General features: G+C 45.4%; 1 protein-coding gene across 2 annotated transcripts in view; it reads right to left on the bottom strand.

The window, feature by feature from the left end:
• The window catches only part of ASTN1 (astrotactin 1), a 499,082-nt gene that overhangs the window by 36,763 nt on the left and 445,600 nt on the right, over positions 1-16,719 (bottom strand). For both annotated transcript variants that reach the window (XM_044301692.1, XM_044301691.1), the window contains exon 16: positions 15,775-15,963. In XM_044301692.1, coding sequence (XP_044157627.1) covers positions 15,775-15,963 — 189 coding nt within the window. The remainder of the gene's footprint in view (positions 1-15,774; positions 15,964-16,719) is intronic.

Genomic DNA, 16,719 nt, shown 5'->3' on the forward strand with positions numbered 1-16,719 from the left:
CTCAGCTGAACAAATAGATACGTATCTTCAGAAGGCATCGAGAAGAACAAAAGAAACAATTAATGCTCCAGTAAAACCCAACAATTTGATATCTCTGTTAAACAAATCAGTTCACACAGCAAGGACAAAAATGACATTATGTGGCATGAAATAGAGCCTTATTTTTCTTAATCCTGTATTAAAGACTACATGCATGTTCTCAGCCATAGGCGTGACTCAAAGCTTCTGGGTCACAATGCCAGTATCCCCACCTACAATGTCTCTTTTATAACCATGATTCCTACCCAAATAGCATAGGTGGAAAGGAGGGAGACCGAAGACACCAGGGCCCAGGTACGACTGCTGCCTCTTCACCTCCTATAACTAAACCCAGCATAAGTCAATGTATTTAAAGGGGTTGTACGAGATCCTAAAAAAATCTAATTGAATTGTGTAAACCTCATCTACCCTTCTACAGAGCATAAAAGTCAATTTTTCGCAAGTCATCACTTCGATCTCCATGCTCCTGCTGCGCTTCATTGTTTACAACTAGAGTTGAGCGAACACCTGGATGTTCGGGTTCGAGAAGTTCGGCCGAACATCCCGGAAATGTTCGGGTTCGGGATCCGAACCCGATCCGAACTTCGTCCCGAACCCGAACCCCATTGAAGTCAATGGGGACCCGAACTTTTCGGCACTAAAAAGGCTGTAAAACAGCCCAGGAAAGAGCTAGAGGGCTGCAAAAGGCAGCAACATGTAGGTAAATCCCCTGCAAACAAATGTGGATAGGGAAATGAATTAAAATAAAAATTAAATAAATAAAAATTAACCAAAATCAATTGGAGAGAGGTTCCATAGCAGAGAATCTGGCTTCCCGTCACCCACCACTGGAACAGTCCATTCTCAGATATTTAGGCCCCGGCACCCAGGCAGAGGAGAGAGGTCCCGTAACAGAGAATCTGTCTTCATGTCAGCAGAGAATTAGTCTGCATGTCATAGCAGAGAATCAGGCTTCACGTCAGCCACCACTGCAACAGTCCATTGGCATATATTTAGGCCCAGCACCCAGGCAGAGGAGAGAGGTCCCGTAACAGACAATCTGGCTTCATGTCAGCAGAGAATCAGTCTGCATGTCATAGCAGAGAATGAGGCTTCACGTCAGCCACCACTGCAACAGTCCATTGGCATATATTTAGGCCCAGCACACACACAGGCAGAGGAGAGAGGTCCCGTAACAGAGGATCTGGCTTCATGTCAGCAGAGAATCAGTCTTCATATCATAGCAGAGAATCAGGCTTCACGTCACCCACCACTGTAAGAGTCAATTTTCATAAATTTAGGCCCAGAACCCAGGCAGAGGAGAAAGGTCCCGTAACAGACAATCTGGCTTCATGTCAGCAGAGAATCAGTCTTCATATCATAGCAGAGAATCAGGCTTCACGTCACCCACCACTGTAAGAGTCAATTTTCATAAATTTAGGCCCAGAACCCAGGCAGAGGAGAAAGGTCCCGTAACAGACAATCTGGCTTCATGTCAGCAGAGAATCAGTCTTCATATCATAGCAGAGAATCAGGCTTCACGTCACCCACCACTGTAAGAGTCAATTTTCATAAATTTAGGCCCAGAACCCAGGCAGAGGAGAAAGGTCCCGTAACAGACAATCTGGCTTCATGTCAGCAGAGAATCAGTCTTCATATCATAGCAGAGAATCAGGCTTCACGTCACCCACCACTGTAAGAGTCAATTTTCATAAATTTAGGCCCAGAACCCAGGCAGAGGAGAAAGGTCCCGTAACAGACAATCTGGCTTCATGTCAGCAGAGAATCAGTCTTCATATCATAGCAGAGAATCAGGCTTCACGTCACCCACCACTGCAACAGTCCATTGGCATATATTTAGGCCTAGCACACAGGCAGAGCAGAGAGGTCCCGTAACAGACAATCTGGCTTCATGTCAGCAGAGAATCAGTCTGCATGTCATAGCAGAGAATCAGGCTTCACGTCAGCCACCACTGCAACAGTCCATTGTCATAAATTTAGGCCCAGCACCCAGGCAGAGGAGAGAGGTCCCGTAACAGAGGATCTGGCTTCATGTCAGCAGAGAATGAGTCTGCATGTCATAGCAGAGAATGAGGCTTCACGTCAGCCACCACTGCAACAGTCCATTGTCATAAATTTAGGCCCAGCACCCAGGCAGAGGAGAGAGGTCCCGTAAAAGAGGATCTGGCTTCATGTCAGCAGAGAATCAGTCTGCATGTCATAGCAGAGAATGAGGCTTCACGTCAGCCACCACTGCAACAGTCCATTGTCATAAATTTAGGCCCAGCACCCAGGCAGAGGAGAGAGGTCCCGTAACAGACAATCTGGCTTCATGTCAGCAGAGAATTAGTCTGCATGTCATAGCAGAGAATGAGGCTTCACGTCAGCCACCACTGCAACAGTCCATTGGCATATATTTAGGCCCAGCACACACACAGGCAGAGGAGAGAGGTCCCGTAACAGAGGATCTAGCTTCATGTCAGCAGAGAATCAGTCTGCATGTCATAGCAGAGAATCAGGCTTCACGTCAGCCACCACTGCAACAGTCCATTGTCATAAATTTAGGCCCAGCACCCAGGCAGAGGAGAGAGGTCCCGTAACAGAGGATCTGGCTTCATGTCAGCAGAGAATGAGTCTGCATGTCATAGCAGAGAATGAGGCTTCACGTCAGCCACCACTGCAACAGTCCATTGTCATAAATTTAGGCCCAGCACCCAGGCAGAGGAGAGAGGTCCCGTAAAAGAGGATCTGGCTTCATGTCAGCAGAGAATCAGTCTGCATGTCATAGCAGAGAATGAGGCTTCACGTCAGCCACCACTGCAACAGTCCATTGTCATAAATTTAGGCCCAGCACCCAGGCAGAGGAGAGAGGTCCCGTAACAGACAATCTGGCTTCATGTCAGCAGAGAATTAGTCTGCATGTCATAGCAGAGAATGAGGCTTCACGTCAGCCACCACTGCAACAGTCCATTGGCATATATTTAGGCCTAGCACACAGGCAGAGGAGAGAGGTCCCGTAACAGACAATCTGGCTTCATGTCAGCAGAGAATCAGTCTGCATGTCATAGCAGAGAATGAGGCTTCACGTCACCCACCACTGCAACAGTCCATTGGCATATATTTAGGCCTAGCACACAGGCAGAGCAGAGAGGTCCCGTAACAGACAATCTGGCTTCATGTCAGCAGAGAATCAGTCTGCATGTCATAGCAGAGAATCAGGCTTCATGTCAGCCACCACTGCAACAGTCCATTGGCATATATTTAGGCCTAGCACACAGGCAGAGGAGAGGTTCATTCAACTTTGGGTAGCATCGCAATATAATGGTAAAATGAAAATAAAAATAGGATTGAATGAGGAAGTGCCCTGGAGTCCAATAATATATGGTTATGGGGAGGTAGTTAATGTCTAATCTGCACAAGGGATGGACAGGTCCTGTGGGATCCATGCCTGGTTCATTTTTATGAACGTCAGCTTGTCCACATTGGCTGTAGACAGGCGGCTGCGTTTGTCTGTAATGACGCCCCCTGCCGTGCTGAATACACGTTCAGACAAAACGCTGGCTGCCGGGCAGGCCAGCACCTCCAAGGCATAAAAGGCTAGCTCTGGCCACGTGGACAATTTAGAGACCCAGAAGTTGAATGGGGCCGAACCATCAGTCAGTACGTGGAGGGGTGTGCACACGTACTGTTCCACCATGTTAGTGAAATGTTGCCTCCTGCTAACACGTTGCGTATCAGGTGGTGGTGCAGTTAGCTGTGGCGTGTTGACAAAAGTTTTCCACATCTCTGCCATGCTAACCCTGCCCTCAGAGGAGCTGGCCGTGACACAGCTGCCTTGGCGACCTCTTGCTCCTCCTCTGCCTTGGCCTTGGGCTTCCACTTGTTCCCCTGTGACATTTGGGAATGCTCTCAGTAGCGCGTCTACCAACGTGCGCTTGTACTCGCGCATCTTCCTATCACGCTCCAGTGCAGGAAGTAAGGTGGGCACATTGTCTTTGTAGCGTGGATCCAGCAGGGTGGCAACCCAGTAGTCCGCACAGGTTAAAATGTGGGCAACTCTGCTGTCGTTGCGCAGGCACTGCAGCATGTAGTCGCTCATGTGTGCCAGGCTGCCCAGGGATAAGGACAAGCTGTCCTCTGTGGGAGGCGTATCGTCATCGTCCTGCCTTTCCCCCCAGCCACGCACCAGTGATGGACCCGAGCTGCGTTGGGTGCCACCCCGCTGTGACCATGCTTCATCCTCATCCTCCTCCACCTCCTCCTCATCCTCGTCCTCCTCGTCCTCCAGTAGTGGGCCCTGGCTGGCCACATTTGTACCTGGCCTCTGCTGTTGCCAAAAACCTCCCTCTGAGTCACTTCGAAGAGACTGGCCAGAAAGTGCTAAAAATGACCCCTCTTCCTCCTCCTCCTCCTCCTCCTGGGCCACCTCCTCTTCCATCATCGCCCTAAGTGTTTTCTCAAGGAGACATAGAAGTGGTATTGTAACGCTGATAACGGTGTCATCGCCACTGGCCATGTTGGTGGAGTACTCGAAACAGCGCAACAGGGCACACAGGTCTCGCATGGAGGCCCAGTCATTGGTGGTGAAGTGGTGCTGTTCTGTAGTGCGACTGACCCGTGCGTGCTGCAGCTGAAACTCCACTATGGCCTGCTGCTGCTCGCACAGTCTGTCCAGCATGTGCAAGGTGGAGTTCCACCTGGTGGGCACGTCGCATATGAGGCGGTGAGCGGGAAGGCCGAAGTTACGCTGTAGCGCAGACAGGCGAGCAGCAGCAGGATGTGAACGCCGGAAGCGCGAACAGACGGCCCGCACTTTATGCAGCAGCTCTGACATGTCGGGGTAGTTGTGAATGAACTTCTGCACCACCAAATTCAGCACATGCGCCAAGCAAGGGATGTGCGTCAAATTGGCTAGTCCCAGAGCTGCAACGAGATTTCGCCCATTATCACACACCACCAGGCCGGGCTTGAGGCTCACCGGCAGCAACCACTCGTCGGTCTGTTGTTCAATACCCCGCCACAACTCCTGTGCGGTGTGGGGCCTGTCCCCCAAACATATGAGTTTCAGAATGGCCTGCTGACGTTTACCCCGGGCTGTGCTGAAGTTGGTGGTGAAGGTGTGTGGCTGACTGGATGAGCAGGTGGAAGAAGAGGAGGAGGAAGCCGAGAAGGAGGAGGTGGCAACAGGAGGCAAAGAATGTTGCCCTGCGATCCTTGGCGGCGGAAGGACGTGCGCCAAACAGCTCTCCGCCTGGGGCCCAGCTGCCACTACATTTACCCAGTGTGCAGTTAGGGAGATATAGCGTCCCTGGCCGTGCTTACTGGTCCACGTATCTGTGGTTAGGTGGACCTTGCCACAGATGGCGTTGCGCAGTGCACACTTGATTTTATCGGATACTTGGTTGTGCAGGGAAGGCACGGCTCTCTTGGAGAAGTAGTGGCGGCTGGGAACAACATACTGTGGGACAGCAAGCGACATGAGCTGTTTGAAGCTGTCTGTGTCCACCAGCCTAAATGACAGCATTTCATAGGCCAGTAGTTTAGAAATGCTGGCATTCAGGGCCAGGGATCGAGGGTGGCTAGGTGGGAATTTACGCTTTCTATCAAATGTTTGTGAGATGGAGAGCTGAACGCTGGCGTGTGACATGGTTGAGACGCTTGGTGACGGAGGTGGTGGTGGTGGTGTTGGTGGTACATCCCCTGTTTGCTGGGCGGCAGGTGCCAACGTTCCTCCAGAGGCGGAGGAAGAGGCCGAGGCGGCAGCAGCAGAATAGGCCGAGGCGGCAGCAGCAGAAGAGGTAGCAGGGGGAGCCTGAGTGACTTCCTTGGTTTTAAGGTGTTTACTCCACTGCAGTTCATGCTTTGCATGCAGGTGCCTGGTCATGCAGGTTGTGCTCAGGTTCAGAACGTTAATGCCTCGCTTCAGGCTCTGATGGCACAGCGTGCAAACCACTCGGGTCTTGTCGTCAGCACATTGTTTGAAGAAGTGCCATGCCAGGGAACTCCTTGAAGCTGCCTTTGGGGTGCTCGGTCCCAGATGGCGGCGGTCAGTAGCAGGCGGAGTCTCTTGGCGGCGGGTGTTCTGCTTTTGCCCACTGCTCCCTCTTTTGCTACGCTGTTGGCTCGGTCTCACCACTGCCTCTTCCTCCGAACTGTGAAAGTCAGTGGCACGACCTTCATTCCATGTGGGGTCTAGGACCTCATCGTCCCCTGCATCGTCTTCCACCCAGTCTTGATCCCTGACCTCCTGTTCAGTCTGCACACTGCAGAAAGACGCAGCAGTTGGCACCTGTGTTTCGTCATCATCAGAGACATGCTGAGGTGGTATTCCCATGTCCTCATCATCAGGAAACATAAGTGGTTGTGCGTCAGTGCATTCTATGTCTTTCACCGCTGGGGAAGGGCTAGGTGGATGCCCTTGGGAAACCCTGCCAGCGGAGTCTTCAAACAGCATAAGAGACTGCTGCATAACTTGAGGCTGAGACAGTTTCCCTGGTATGCATGGGGGTGATGTGACAGACTGATGGGGTTGGTTTTCAGGCGCCATCTGTGCGCTTTCTGCAGAAGACTGGGTGGGAGATAATGTGAACGTGCTGGATCCACTGTCGGCCACCCAATTGACTAATGCCTGTACCTGCTCAGGCCTTACCATCCTTAGAACGGCATTGGGCCCCACCATATATCGCTGTAAATTCTGGCGGCTACTGGGACCTGAGGTAGTTGGTACACTAGGACGTGTGGATGTGGCAGAACGGCCACGTCCTCTCCCAGCACCAGAGGGTCCACTAACACCACCACGACCATGTCCACGTCCGCGTCCCTTACTAGATGTTTTTCTCATTGTTATGGTTCACCACAACAACAAATATATTATTTGGCCCAATGTATTGTATTCAAATTCAGCGGGATATAAATTTGAGGCCTAGTATTTAGGCGCTGGGTGACCGGTATGGATTTAGTGACAGAATTAGACTTGGAAATGCACAGAAGCGTGTGTGTGAAGTTATTCTGAATGACCCTATGTGCACCTTCAATATGATCTACCCTTTTAGGGATAGATTTCAAATAGCTCTGATATAGCAGAAACCACTAAATTATGAAATTGCTAAATTGGGAATTGTATTTCAACCCAGAACAAAAAATGTGCTTTGACGGACACTAAATATCTTGCCCAGCAACAACAGTACAGCGGTAACGAGAGATTTAGCAGGATATAAATTTGAGGCCTAGTATTTAGGCGCTGGGTGACAGGTATGGGTTTAGTGACAGAATTAGACTTGAAAATACACAGTAGCGGGTGTGTGTGAAGTTATTCTGAATGACCCAATGTGCACCTTGAATATTATATACCCTTTTAGGGATAGATTTCAAATAGCTCTGATATAGCAGAAACCACTAAATTATGAAATTGCTAAATTGGGAATTGTACTTCAACCCAGAACAAAAAATGTGCTTTGACGGACACTAAATAACTTTCCCAGCTACAACAGGACAGCGGTAACGAGAGATTTAGCAGGATATAAATTTGAGGCCTAGTATTTAGGCGCTGGGTGACAGGTATGGGTTTAGTGACAGAATTAGACTTGAAAATACACAGTAGCGGGTGTGTGTGAAGTTATTCTGAATGACCCAATGTGCACCTTGAATATTATATACCCTTTTAGGGATAGATTTCAAATAGCTCTGATATAGCAGAAACCACTAAATTATGAAATTGCTAAATTGGGAATTGTATTTCAACCCAGAACAAGAAATGTGCTTGAACGGACACTAAATAACTCGCCCAGCTACAGCACTAAGGACAGATTTAGCGGGATATAAATTTGAGGCCTAGTATTTAGGCGCTGGGTGACAGGTATGGGTTTAGTGACAGAATTAGACTTGAAAATACACAGTAGCGGGTGTGTGTGAAGTTATTCTGAATGACCCAATGTGCACCTTGAATATTATATACCCTTTTAGGGATAGATTTCAAATAGCTCTGATATAGCAGAAACCACTAAATTATGAAATTGCTAAATTGGGAATTGTACTTCAACCCAGAACAAAAAATGTGCTTTGACGGACACTAAATAACTTTCCCAGCTACAACAGGACAGCGGTAACGAGAGATTTAGCAGGATATAAATTTGAGGCCTAGTATTTAGGCGCTGGGTGACAGGTATGGGTTTAGTGACAGAATTAGACTTGAAAATACACAGTAGCGGGTGTGTGTGAAGTTATTCTGAATGACCCAATGTGCACCTTGAATATTATATACCCTTTTAGGGATAGATTTCAAATAGCTCTGATATAGCAGAAACCACTAAATTATGAAATTGCTAAATTGGGAATTGTATTTCAACCCAGAACAAGAAATGTGCTTGAACGGACACTAAATAACTCGCCCAGCTACAGCACTAAGGACAGATTTAGCGGGATATAAATTTGAGGCCTAGTATTTAGGCGCTGGGTGACAGGTATGGGTTTAGTGACAGAATTAGACTTGAAAATACACAGTAGCGGGTGTGTGTGAAGTTATTCTGAATGACCCTATGTGCACCTTCAATATGATCTACCCTTTTAGGGATAGATTTCAAATAGCTCTGATATAGCAGAAACCACTAAATTATGAAATTGCTAAATTGGGAATTGTATTTCAACCCAGAACAAAAAATGTGCTTTGACGGACACTAAATATCTTGCCCAGCAACAACAGTACAGCGGTAACGAGAGATTTAGCAGGATATAAATTTGAGGCCTAGTATTTAGGCGCTGGGTGACAGGTATGGGTTTAGTGACAGAATTAGACTTGGAAATACACAGTAGCGGGTGTGTGTGAAGTTATTCTGAATGACCCAATGTGCACCTTGAATATTATATACCCTTTTAGGGATAGATTTCAAATAGCTCTGATATAGCAGAAACCACTAAATTATGAAATTGCTAAATTGGGAATTGTACTTCAACCCAGAACAAAAAATGTGCTTTGACGGACACTAAATAACTTTCCCAGCTACAACAGGACAGCGGTAACGAGAGATTTAGCGGGATATAAATTTGAGGCCTAGTATTTAGGCGCTGGGTGACCGGTATGGATTTAGTGACAGAATTAGACTGGGATATGGCCAAAAAATAACCACACTATTGCTGGTTAAATGCACTTGGTGACGGGCGCAGCTTGCCCCTGATGTAGTATATGGCCAAAAAATGAACAGACTATTGCTGGTTAAATGCACTTGGTGTCACAGCTTGACCAACCACACTACTGAGGGTTAAATGCACTTGGTGACGGGCGCAGCTTGCCCCTGATGTAGTATATGGCCAAAAAATAAACAGACTATTGCTGGTTAAATGCACTTGGTGTGACAGCTTCACCCTGATGTAGGCTTTAGCCAGAAAACAACCACACCATTGAGGGTTAAATGCACTTGGTGACAGGCGCAGCTTGCCCCTGATTTTGTATATGGCCAAAAAATGAACAGACTATTGCTGGTTAAATGCACTTGGTGTGACAGCTTCACCCTGATGTAGGCTTTAGCCAAAAAACAACCACACCATTGAGGGTTAAATGCACTTGGTGACAGGCGCAGCTTGCCCCTGATTTTGTATATGGCCAAAAAATGAACAGACTATTGCTGGTTAAATGCACTTGGTGTGACAGCTTCACCCTGATGTAGGCTTTAGCCAAAAAACAACCACACCATTGAGGGTTAAATGCACTTGGTGACAGGCGCAGCTTGCCCCTGATTTTGTATATGGCCAAAAAATGAACAGACTATTGCTGGTTAAATGCACTTGGTGTGACAGCTTCACCCTGATGTAGGCTTTAGCCAAAAAACAACCACACCATTGAGGGTTAAATGCACTTGGTCGCAGCTTGTGCTGGCGCACCACAAGACACAAAATGGCCGCCGATCACCCCAGAAAAATGTGACTGACAAACGGTCTGGGCAGCCTAAAAACAGTGAGTGAGCATTTGAGTATCAGCAGCTCAATGATGCACAGCTGCAGATCGATCGATTAATCAAGTGAAGTCCTTTGGAGGAGTTAATCTGCCTAATCTCGCCCTACTGTCGCATCCGCAACCTCTCCCTACGCTAATCAGAGCAGAGTGACGGGCGGCGCTATGTGACTCCAGCTTAAATAGAGGCTGGGTCACATGGTGCTCTGGCCAATCACAGCCATGCCAATAGTAGGCATGGCTGTGACGGCCTCTTGGGGCAAGTAGTATGACGCTTGTTGATTGGCTGCTTTGCAGCCTTTCAAAAAGCGCCAAGAAAGCGTCACAAAAGCGCGAAGAAAGCGACGAACACCGAACCCGAACCCGGACTTTTACGAAAATGTCCGGGTTCGGGTCCGTGTCACGGACACCCCAAAATTCGGTACGAACCCGAACTATACAGTTCGAGTTCGCTCATCCCTATTTACAACCCAAACTTCTGGGTTGTGGGCGTAGATGATCTGCAACCAATGGCATATCGCTAATGGAGGCAGACCACACCGTCTAGTAATTTTTCCCCATTTTTATGACCGGACACAAAACCGCAACTTGCAGGAATGCTGCCGGAATGTAAGACGTCCTGATGCATCCTGAATGGGTCTCTTTACATTCAGAATGCATGAGAACTAAACAGATATTTTTTTTTTCCAGTATTGATGTCTTCTGCAGGATCTCAATTCTGGAAAACAACAACGCAAGTATGAAAGTAGCCTTAGACCTTATTGATGATACTGTATGTCCCATGAAATAGTTTAGTGTGCAATTAAAAGTGTATGTGTATGTTCTGCATAGATGGACGGAGCGCGCCCTGAAGCATTTTCTCTGGTGGGCCCAAGGGACTCCATTACGATACTGCATGTAACCAATGAAGAAATATGTATCATGCTATCCATCGCTGTACAGAAACATTTACCTGAAAGTAATAAACAATTCAATATATTTTCCACCACATAAACCAAGTGTTCGATACACAATCTAATTAACCACTAAAACAATATCATACTACCTTGACAGTATATTGAAAATCCATAACCGGTATACTAACTGTAGCTTTCAATCAATTCCCTTGTGACTGGTCCGACCGCTAGAGATAGGTCGGGGTTACACAATTACACTCAATGGTCTGCAAACATTTTTAGACATATCCAATAAAATTCCAATAATTCTCGCTATGTGGGCTAATTATTGATCGTTATGACTATTGCCAGCCACGGCAAATTGTTGCATTATACAGCAATGTAATGGCAAGATTCTGAAGACTGCCTTCCCATGCTGCAAAAATGGGAATGTGTAAACTTGCTATACTATTTGATGGGTGTGAGGTGAGTTATACTTTTTTAAAATAGATTTAAAGGGGTTGTCCAATGAAAAATATTCTACATTTTTAAACCAGCATCTACAGTAGATCCCAATACTTACGTAATTATATAGTATAGCCACTGATTTACTGACTGAATTTCTCTGTATAGCGCCACCTGCTGTTTGTCCCTTTTTCTAAATTCTGTGACCAGCCCACTGAGGCTGACATACATGCTCAGTTCCATCCTTTAACTGCCATCAGCTGCAGAAAAAAGGATAGGTTCCCCGAGCTGCCAGCTTGAAAAAAATCTACCAGATTAATTGCAGCAATGAATGGGCAGATCTCTGGATCCATGTCAGGTACAGAGCTGGTTGATGACTATATGATATCTGATTTTATTTTACATTACTAATGGGATAAACCCATTAAATATGGCTTAGGTAACAGCACACAATGAGGTGTTCATTGTCTAGGGATATGTTAGAGTGGCTTTAATTTCGCTTGGATTTTGGTACGTACTCTGCACCAAAATCACAGCTAAATCTATGTCCCATTTTTTCCAAATATATGTGGACATGAAGTCTAAATCAAGAAGGAACATGTCTCTTCTTCATGAGGAATCCCATGCGAAATACATGCAGAAAATGGATATTCGTATTCACATTAGCCCCACCGGTGGTTCATCCTCAGATTTCTACCCTGGTTTCCACAGCGAACACACATTGGATTCTTCTAAATTTTAATTTTCCCATTTGAACATACCCTAACTTAGTCATGATTTGGCTTGGTCTGCATTGTGTTTGTGATGCCCATTTAACATGTAGGCCACAAATGCTCCTGGTGTACATGATAAATGTGTCCATATGGTTACATTAAAGGGGTTTTCAAAGTGTTTTTTTACTGATGACCTATCCAGTTGTCGGACCCCCACCAATCAGCTGTTTGAGAAGGCACCGGCACTCACAGTAGGACTGCGGCTCTCTGCTCACCATGCATAGCACTGTACAATGTATAACGGCTGTGCTTGGAACCCAGCCCCATTCATTTCAATGGGGCAGAGCTGCGCCTGGGCCATGTGACCGATAAACGTGACGTCATGGGGCCTACGAAAAGCTGATCATCGGGGGTCTTTGGTGTTGGACCCCCACCAATCAGATACTGATGACATATACAAAGGATAGGCCATCAGTAAAGACACTTGGAAAACCCCTTTAGGCTACATTCACACAAACGTATTTTGTTTCCGTGTCCGTTCTGTTTGTTTTGAGGATAGCATGCGGATCCATTCATTTCAATGGTGCTTTCCGCATCCATATGTCCATTCTGTAGCCCTTCAAAAAAGATAGAACATGTCCTATTCTTGTCCATTTTGCTGACAAGGATAGGCATTGTTACAATGGATCCGCAAAAAGAACAGATGCCATACGGAACGTCATCTTTTTTTGGGGGGGTCCGCAAAACACATACGGTCATGTGAATGTAGCCTTAATGAGATGTTGGCCAAAAGAGTGTCTTTTTGGTTTCTGTCTGGCCTGTAAATGTTAGTATACTACTAAAGAAAGGGGATGACATAGCGTCGCAGCTAATGCTATTTCATTCAGTGGTATCTAGTAAAAGACATATACTGTATGTGAAATGTATACTTTTTTTTAAGACAATGGGGCCAAATGCACCTAGCACCTATGGGGCAGAGGTCTCTGCTAAAAGTATACATCAGGAATCTCCAGTGAAGTAACTGTCTATATATGAATGTTTATCTCTGGAGCCTCCTTAGGTAGAGATAAAAAGCAACTCAAGTTCAGGAAAGAGTATCTGTATTGTGGAAGGGTGCATGGGGGTCAAACTGTGGGCCAGAGCCAGAGGGAGAAACTCCAGACAAAGCACACTCACATCTGATAGGAGGAGAAGGGCTACGGTGAGTGAGGGGAAACATGGAGCTTAGAATTGAAGGATAGCAGGGTGCTGCTATGGGGGGGAAGGGGAAGGTTTGTATAGGCCAATACAGTGGGATACATTGCAGCTTCACATTTTAGCTATACACTACGTGCAGAATTATTAGGCAAATGAGTATTTTGACCACATCATCCTCTTTATGCATGTTGTCTTACTCCAAGCTGTATAGGCTCGAAAGCCTACTACCAATTAAGCATATTAGGTGATGTGCATCTCTGTAATGAGAAGGGGTGTTGTCTAATGACATCAACACCCTATATCAGGTGTGCATAATTATTAGGCAACTTCCTTTCCTTTGGCAAAATGGGTCAAAAAAAAGAATTGACAGGCTCAGAAAAGTCAAAAATAGTGAGATATCTTGCAGAGGGATGCAGCACTCTTAAAATTGCAAAGCTTCTGAAGCGTGATCATCGAACAATCAAGCGTTTCATTCAAAATAGTCAACAGGGTCGCAAGAAGCGTGTGGAAAAACCAAGGCGCAAAATAACTGCCCATGAACTGAGAAAAGTCAAGCGTGCAGCTGCCAAGATGCCACTTGCCACCAGTTTGGCCATATTTCAGAGCTGCAACATCACTGGAGTGCCCAAAAGCACAAGGTGTGCAATACTCAGAGACATGGCCAAGGTAAGAAAGGCTGAAAGACGACCACCACTGAACAAGACACACAAGCTACAAAGTCAATACTGGGCCAAGAAATATCTCAAGACTGATTTTTCTAAGGTTTTATGGACTGATGAAATGAGAGTGAGTCTTGATGGGCCAGATGGCTGGATTGGTAAAGGGCAGAGAGCTCCAGTCCGACTCAGACGCCAGCAAGGTGGAGGTGGAGTACTGGTTTGGGCTGGTATCATCAAAGATGAGCTTGTGGGGCCTTTTTGGGTTCAGGATGGAGTCAAGCTCAACTCCCAGTCCTACTGCCAGTTTCTGGAAGACACCTTCTTCAAGCAGTGGTACAGGAAGAAGTCTGCATCCTTCAAGAAAAACATGATTTTCATGCAGGACAATGCTCCATCACACGCATCCAAGTACTCCACAACGTGGCTGGCAAGAAAGGGTATAAAAGAAGAAAATCGAATGACATGGCCTCCTTGTTCACCTGATCTGAACCCCATTGAGAACCTGTGGTCCATCATCAAATGTGAGATTTACAAGGAGGGAAAACAGTACACCTCTCTGAACAGTGTCTGGGAGGCTGTGGTTGCTGCTGCACGCAATGTTGATGGTGAACAGATCAAAACACTGACAGAATCCATGGATGGCAGGCTTTTGAGTGTCCTTGCAAAGAAAGGTGGCTATATTGGTCACTGATTTGTTTTTGTTTTGTTTTTGAATGTCAGAAATGTATATTTGTGAATGTTGAGATGTTATATTGGTTTCACTGGTAAAATAAAATAATTGAAATGGGTATATATTTGTTTTTTGTTAAGTTGCCTAATAATTATGTACAGTAATAGTCACCTGCACACTAATATCCCCCTAAAATGGCTAAAACTAAAAACAAACTAAAAACTACTTCCAAAAATATTCAGTTTTGATATTAATGAGTTTTTTGGGTTCATTGAGAACATGGTTGCTGTTCAATAATAAAATTAATCCTCAAAAATACAACTTGCCTAATAATTCTGCACTCCCTGTATGTCAGATGGATAGCTGTCACCATCAATTTTGGAGTCTAGTCATTTTGCACAAAAATAGAAAGCCTTTCACACAATCTACAAGTGAAAGAGACAGTGGTTGAGGGTTGAAAATGGGGGAGATCAAGACTGATGTTCCCATACTCCAGTCTTGATCTCCTGTGCACTGGAGAAGATGTATTTTAATAACTTAGGTTCATCTCTGCAACTCAGTGTGCCAGAAATTCAAATCTACTCCAGTCAGGGGTGTAGACTTAACTTATGCCACTTTCTGACCCAAGATATAGTAAATCTGTCAGACCATGATAGGTCAGGCCCTTCCATTAAGCCTCTGCCATTTTCTGAGAAGCTCAAAAAGTCAGAAATTATATTGGCAATATGGTGTGCACCAAATTTCCAAAGTTTTTTTTACCACACAATAGTGGCTTAAAATTTTAATATAGTCCCCATATGTTTCTACAGTTGTACTGGGTTGGTTAATGTAGTTTGTAAGCTTTCTGAAGAGTTGAGCAATCAGGTTGCTTTTGAAAGTTTGATAGGTGAGAGACTATGTTTTGGATGTTGAGTTTAAGACTTTGGAGGATGCAGTGGAGAAATGTTAGAGATGATGATGTGAGGATAAGACGAGAGAAGAACAGAAAAGTTCTTATGAGGACCGGTCATTACAATTAGGTAGGAAAGAAGAGAAGTAGAGATTTACGAAGGAGACAGGTTGTCGACAGCTTTGTACCATTATCAGTATTTTGATATGTATTGTTGGGCGATGGATGGAAAATTAAGGTTAGAGAAAGGCAGGAGGTTAGAGAAATGAGGAATTAACTAGACAGTAAAGGTGAGGTACAAAAGTGTTAGAGGAAAGGCTACAGAGAAGTTAGTATATCTCTTACCTTTGCTTATATCTTCAAATTCAAGCCAGAGTTGTCTTTGCACTTGCCGGTTGGGATACCAGATAGAGCAGGTTTCCTCAAACCCATATACCGCCTCCTGAATGTAATGGTTCCCAAACTGTTCTAACAAAGGCTTGAATTCTAGTCGGGACGTAGCTCCATCAAGAGCATGAAGGGCATGAGTGAAGGCTGATGGAAAAACAATGTTTAAAAGAAAACATCATTAAAGTACAATAAAAGCTACATTAAAATGTATGATAAGTGATAAAATTGTCTCTCTGTTGCAGAACCCCTCCACAATATAATTAGAAGAGCTTTGCCAAAAGTCACTAACACCTTTAGGAGTATTTGCCATTTAACCTTGTTATACAAATCCAGTACAGTCAATAATAAACTGCTATACTTAGGACTAGCTTAATCCCCGAGTAACAGATTTGTCCTTAGTCAGACCTTTCAATGTCTGCTCACTATGCAGAAATATCAGTCACCTGGGAAGTTTTACATAGGTCATCTGATCTCAACTAATTCAAGTCAATTTTAGAGTTATCTTTGACAAAAGAGGAGTACACGTTTTAAATTGACCTGAGGAACAAGTCATTCTGATGATTGATTCAGTTGGTTCTAAGGACTTCTGTGTATTGAATGATACCTATATTTTAGCTGAATCCTTTAACAATAAGGAAGTCATTAGGTGTTCCCCTGCTGGGCCTCCATAGATCTGCTGGTACCTGAGGGGGGACTTGGCATTAAGTGTTCATTTTTGGAGCTTGTGGCGGGTGTGAATGTGTGAGTGTTTGTGAGTTACATCTATGAAGTCAAAGACATTGGGTTGCGAAGAGGGCATAAATATGTGTTAACGTTACTGACCAGTCTTATGAAAAATATCCTGTTCTCGATGTACAAGCTAATGTCGCGATGCGTTTGAGTGACTTTGGTTTTGAGGCT

This window comes from Bufo gargarizans, chromosome 7, assembly GCF_014858855.1.
Source record: "Bufo gargarizans isolate SCDJY-AF-19 chromosome 7, ASM1485885v1, whole genome shotgun sequence".
Classification (NCBI taxonomy): Eukaryota; Metazoa; Chordata; class Amphibia; order Anura; family Bufonidae; genus Bufo; species Bufo gargarizans.